The sequence below is a fragment of the Molothrus ater genome, chromosome 1, assembly GCF_012460135.2.
Source record: "Molothrus ater isolate BHLD 08-10-18 breed brown headed cowbird chromosome 1, BPBGC_Mater_1.1, whole genome shotgun sequence".
In the NCBI taxonomy this organism is placed as follows: Eukaryota; Metazoa; Chordata; class Aves; order Passeriformes; family Icteridae; genus Molothrus; species Molothrus ater.
Window position 1 is genome coordinate 32,536,837 of NC_050478.2, and position 6,136 is coordinate 32,542,972.

Here is a 6,136-nt window from a genome sequence, read left to right on the forward strand (position 1 = left end):
GTTCTGTAAATGCTTCCAGCCTACGTGATGGTAAATTTCTTCACGCAGCCTCAAAGTCCAGCCTCTCAAGCTTTGGGTGTCATCGACATTGTGTGCTTCTTCCCAGTTCTGGAAAACTATACAAATGACATCTGTCCTGCTCCTGTGCTAGTTTATTCATAGCTGCATTGTAGTTTTGTCACCTCTCTTCCAACTTGCTGATTTTTTCAGGTCTGTTTCTATGAGACTAGTGAGTTAACTTCAAAATTTGGTGCTTGCCTGCCTCTACCTCGCTTGTGCTGTGGATGTTTATTCTGTTTTAGTTCTGAAGTTCCTCCAGCTTCTCTAAGTAAATCCTGGTTTTTCAAAGTCAGTACTTCTTTGTAGACTTGATCCTCGTTTCCTTCCTCATCCTGACAACTCTACCTGTACAGACAGGACTAGATGCACTCACGGCCTCCATTGTGGTTCCCTTCTTTATTCAGCAGTAAGTGAAGGGCGTGCGACTTTTTTTGTTTTCCCTTGCCTTTTCACTTCTCCTGGCCACGAAACGTATTCCTGGTGTCTCCACTCCTTGATTCCGAGCGACTGGAATTCTGGAGGGAACTGTGTGCTCTTTAGACTGGACAGGCTCTTTTATCTGTTTTGCGCCCGCTTTTAAACTCGCGGCCCCCGTTGTCGCCAGGGGTGATAGTCCCCGGCAGCCTGGGCGGCGGCAGCGCGGGGCGGGCGCGCTCCTCCTTCGGCTCTGCGGGGCTCCGGCCGCCTCGGGCCCGGCGCCGGGAGGGGCATCCCCGCTCTGCGGGCACCCGCACCCCCGGCGCTCCGTGCCCGAGCGCGGCGGGACGGGCGGGACGCGGGCGGCTCCCGCACTGCCCCGGTGCCCGCCCCGTGCGCCGCTGCCGGCGGGAGCCCCGGAGCAGAGCGGGCCGGGCGGGTCTCGGCTGGGGCTGTCGGCAGCAGCCTCTGCTTCGGCCCTCGCAGGATTGTGCTCTAAAGGACCTGCGGGATGGGCCGTGGGAAAGCAGCCCGGGCATCTCTGCTGCCAGGAGCGGCTGCAGCAGCTGCGCGCTATTTCCATTCTCACCGGCTTCGGTGTGGGGCAGCTTTGGAAGGCGAGGGACTAAACGAAGAGCCGAAGGCAGCGGTTGTATGTCTTTATTCCTGCTCAAAGAGCCGGCGTTTGCCAGTTCATTTGGGGCGTTTACACCTCTGGAGTTCTGTAATGAATCCTTCGTGTCTCCCACTGTAACTGTTTCAGGACAAGACAGTGTACCAAGGCCCCTGTCTTTGTAACTGTGGAGGGTGGTTAGAAGTATTCATCTGTTTTCTTGGAAGTTTTTGATTTTTCCTGTCCTTGCAGGCTTTTCAGATGTCTTCTTTCAGAAGAACTGCACCTGGAGTACTATGACAGCAAACTATAATTGGGAAATGTGTAAGCAGCTTAAAAATTATGAATCATGGGGACAGTCTTTGGGATAAGACTTGTTACCAATCTAGAGGCAACAACTCTTGACTTATCTCCCAACTCTAGGAGATGATCAGAATACCAAAATATCCTTCAATTCCTGTGCACCAAAGAGAATGCCAAAATAGCAGCTGGTCCATATGGTCTACCCTACCATCATCTTCTTGCCTGAGATCTCTGGCTCAGAATGTCAGATCTGATATTGCTCTTTATGTAGAGACATAAAAATTTGATATAAGGGCAACAGTAAGAGTATTTAAAGGAATCTTGTATTAATAACAAAAAATAAATCTTTTCCCGTGAAATGGAAGGAAAGAAAAATTCCTCTGTTGGATTAGTGAAGTTTCTTTTCTGATTCTAAATATCTTTGTTTGTTGACAGACCACTTATTTTTCTTTTTAAGTCTTCCCCAATAATAAAAATATGCACTTTTTCCCACTCTTTTCAAATAGATGCTGTTGAACTGTTAGCAGAACAGTGGGAAAATTGGCTGATTCAGTGGAAAGCATTAAATGCAGTTGCAAAAGCAGCTTTTGGTAGGTGTTCACAAATGGCAACATATCTGTGCTTGATGTCATTTTTAATGAAGTAATTTACACAGATGTTTATTATGGCTAAAAAGAGATTTCTGAGATGTGGCAATTGTGATGTGCAACCTGGCCTATTCTCTGGACTCCTGAAATCAGTGAATTCCAGGTGCTATTATAAACCCCTTCAGTTAACTGAGGAAAAACATGCATAGGGATGGTTCCATGGTAGCAAGGCAGCAGCTGGATCCCAGCTTTGGAATACTCTCATTGCAAGCCACATGAAAACAACCAGAGCTTAAGTTTGGCATCTGGCTCTGTACATGACCAGGAAGAGGCCAATCCCCACCACACTTTTTTTTCCCCGTGTGCTGATGTTGACTCTTCGAAGAGAGGATCAGCAGAGTGGACCAGAATTCCCCTCCAGGACACCTTAGGATAAATGGAGCATTTGGCCAATGTCAGAATTGAGGGATAGGTGGGAGAGAAGCCTTTGGATACCATGTGAAGACAGAAGGACTCATTGGTCCTGGCAAGGTGACAAACACTTGTGAATGGAGATGGGTTTGCAGAAGCAAATGCCTGACTCAAGCTCATATGAAATAATCAGGGAGGCAGAGGAAGTGGCTCTCTCTGAGTGCAGGCTGCATGAAGTGCAGGGAAGGTTGAGTGATGTGGTCCCAGCCCTTGGTCTGTTCAGTGCTGAAGGTGGACAAGCAGGATTTGGGCTTTACCACAGGAGACAGTGACAGACACAGATGTGCTGAGGACAGGGAACAGAGTGAGTCAAAGCTGTGCCCTAAATACAGACCTGGAGCACAACCTGGAACTGTAGGAGGTGGGAATGAGAGCTCCCAGAGGGGATCAGGTCGTGGACTGACAGGCAAAAATTGATCAGTTGTTACAGATTTGCATTTCTGGAGAGTTTTACAGAGAAGAGCAGGTATGGCCTTAGAGCACTTAAAACTGCAGTTGTGAGGAGTGATCACTGTCCAGCATGGTTGGAGTAGGGTTCAGTAGGACTGGGCAGCTCTGGTTTTGTTTCAACTAGCTACTGAGAGAGAGTTGCCTGTTTTGGAATCTAGTTTTCATGTATGTCTCTGGAATTTTTTCAGCTCTCTGCTTTCAAGGCCACAGGCACTCAAGCAGCACCTGCCTTTGGAATGGGAGGACAGCAAACCTCAGGCTTTGGGCTGTCAAGTAAGTTCCCATGCTAAGAGCCAAAACATTTACACATTTTCTGTAGTTTGCTGCATCATCTTTGAAGTACAACACTGGTTTAGTATCCCTGGGGTACCAATTCTAATATTTTTGGTCAATTCTCTACTTGCAGGCTTTCCTGTGAGCAGCAGTAGCAGCAATACCAGTGCCAGCAATTTCTCCTTTAAAGCCAGTTCCAGCCTCATCAGTTCAGCATCATCTGGGAGCAGCCCTGCTGCTGGGAGCTCTTCTGCTGCTGCAAATCCTCCTGCATTTGGGACAGCATCCTCTCCCAGCACACCCCAATCCGTCGGCTTTGGCAGCCCGGCCGCTCCATCCGCAGCCTCCTTCTCCTTTAAAGCAGCTGCCCCGGCTGGTGCCTTTGGGACTTCTGGCTTCTCAGGCTTTGGCAGTGCTTCTGCTGGGAGCTCTGCAGGCACCACTCCAGCAGCCTTTGGAGCCTTTGGTGCCACCATAGCCCCTTCTGGCTCGCCCTCGAGCGGTGCTTTATTTGGGCAGAGCACCAGTACCTCTCCACATCCTGTCACCTCAGCGTCTGCTGCAGCCACCAACTCCAGCCCTGCCTCAGACAAGTTATTCACTCCCAAGAGCCAACTGTCAGCTGAAGAGTGGCAACAGTTTGAAGCAAAGGAGTTCACAATTGGAAAGATTCCTCTGAAGCCACCACCAGTAGAACTTTTAAATGCTTTCGACCTTTTAAGTTTATTCTGAAATGTTGTTACTTTTTATTTCCTTTCTCAGTTCTCTTCTGCAGAAACAAATGCATAAGTAAAAACTTTTGAACATTATTTTGCGATGGACTTCTTACATCTGAAAGATGAACTGTTGAAACTAAAATAGAACATTTCCTTCTATATGCTGTCCTGTGAACTTCTGTACAAAGACTATATGAAAAATATGGTGTCAAAAGAAAGAATGTTTCAGTTTAATATTTAAAACCTACTCTTGTATCAATGTATTATCTCCAAATGTACAGTCCGTAGGACTGGCCACAAAAGCTTTTTTCCCCATTGCCCCAACAATTGGTATTGTAAATTTTTTGCTGAGCCCTTACTGATAGTTATTACTGAATGTGTGCCTTTGCTGTCTATCTAGAATCTGTTGTTTTATTCCCCAACTTTACTGAAACTAGATGATCTGTGAGTTATGCCTCTATAATTTCCTCCAGTCCCCTTCACTAATTATCAAAATCCTCCAGCATCCTAATGTTTACATCTTTAAGTTGACCCTTCCTGTCCACAAAAGGCACATGTATTCAGGTCAAAAGGAGGGGCCATTTCAGAGCCCACAACCCCTGCCTATCCTTTTGCCTTCTCTAACACCATTCTCCTCTCATCCACATTAAAATGGGTTCAATATAGCCTACATATCCCACCAATTAGGGCTATGAGTCAGCATGTTAGTTTCCAAAAGCTGATACATTCCTTCAGGATTCTCTCATTATGAACCAACAGATCATTTCCAATTCAAAAAATCAAAAGTAGTACAAGGAACATGTCCAGAAAAAAAATGGCTGATGCTCTGACCCCACTGCTTGTCTGTGCTCTATATTTTGAGCTGTATCCTCTTTATCCATCTCCACCCTGCTGTTTTAGGGGCGTGGAATGAAGGGAACTAACATTTGCACATAAAACCTCATCCCCTTTTCCAACATCCACTGTAAAATAATATTAATCTGCAATGACACATTTTGCCCATACTCCAGTTTATAAAGTGGCCACTTGTGATGTCAATATCTCTTCATTTTATCTTTAGTGACTGGATCTCCCCTAAACACATTCCAGCTTTTGGGGATGCATCCTAGATGCTATGGGGAAGAACTGGGGATTGGCATGTTCCCATCATTTAATTTAATAACATTCAAGTTATGCAATTCCTTTACCCTTAGGTCCAGACCTTCAGTAGTTACACAGCCCGTCGCCCTGACTGGTTACACTGATAAACATCCACCATTTGAAAGACTGGTGCACCTACCAATCCAAGAATTCTATTCCCCTTTTTGCACTTACTTGAGTCTCTCTGCAGCATTGCACCTTGAGACTGGAGAAGTGATGGAGTCCATGATCAGCTGGTCAGTACATGCTGCAGTCCTGTCTCATCCAATTCTCCATTGCCAGAGGAAGCAAGATGGTCTAGTCAAGGCTTTTGGCCATCCCACCTGGACACCCAGAACTCCCAAATATGGATTCCACTGGGTGCAAGACGCAGATTCGCACGCAGAGTAGAGTTCATAGAATATCCTGACTTGGAAGTGACCCACAAGGATCATCAAGTTCAACTCCTGGCCTTGCACAGGACCATCCCCAAGAGTCACACCATGTGCCTGAGCTCTGTCAGGTTGGTGCTGTGATGATTTCCCTGGGGAGCTTTCTCCAGCACCCAGCCAGCCTCTGGGTGAAGAACCTTTCTCTAATACCCAACCTAAACCTTCCCTGACACAACTTCAGGCCATTCCCTCAGGTCCTGTCACTGGTCAGTGGTGAGAAGAGATCAGTGCCTGCCCCTCTACTTCCTGAGAAGTTGTAGACTGGAACTCAGTCTCATCTTCTCCAGGCTGAACAAACCAAGTGCCCTCAGCTGGTCCTCATACAGTTTCCCCTCAAGGCCCTTCTTGATCTTCACTGCCCTCTTTTGGATGCTGTCTACCAGCTTCATATCCTTCTTATATTGAGGTGCTCAAAACTGCCCCCGGGATTTGAGATGAAGCCACCCCAGTACAGAGCCAAGCAGGACAATCCCTCCCTTGCCTGGCTGGTGATGCCATGCCTGATGCACAGAGATCTTTGTTACATGGCTGTGCACATGGATAGTGAATCCCTAAATGTAGCACAGCCTCTGTGTGCCAGCCAGCCACTTTTATACACTTCAAACAGCAACAGCTCAACATCTCAAGCTATGCTGTACCTACAGTGAGAGGACTAGAGAAAATGGCTTTAGCCTA

The 6,136-nt window shown here is 47.1% G+C and overlaps 1 protein-coding gene across 2 annotated transcripts; it reads left to right on the plus strand.

Annotated features, from left to right (window-relative positions):
- The first annotated feature begins 55 nt into the window (after positions 1-55).
- LOC118701836 (nucleoporin NUP42-like) lies at positions 56-4,285 on the plus strand. 2 transcript variants are annotated; one of them, XM_036406765.2, is made up of 5 exons: positions 56-466; positions 1,343-1,414; positions 1,900-1,983; positions 3,090-3,174; positions 3,308-4,285. In XM_036406765.2, exons 3-5 carry the CDS (start codon positions 1,960-1,962, stop codon positions 3,904-3,906), a joined length of 708 nt encoding a protein of 235 aa, XP_036262658.1. In that variant the 5' UTR covers positions 56-466; positions 1,343-1,414; positions 1,900-1,959; the 3' UTR covers positions 3,907-4,285. The 2 variants fall into 2 exon arrangements, with proteins under 2 accessions (XP_036262658.1, XP_036262659.1); XM_036406766.2 differs by lacking the exon at positions 1,900-1,983.
- Positions 4,286-6,136: the final 1,851 nt, after the last annotated feature.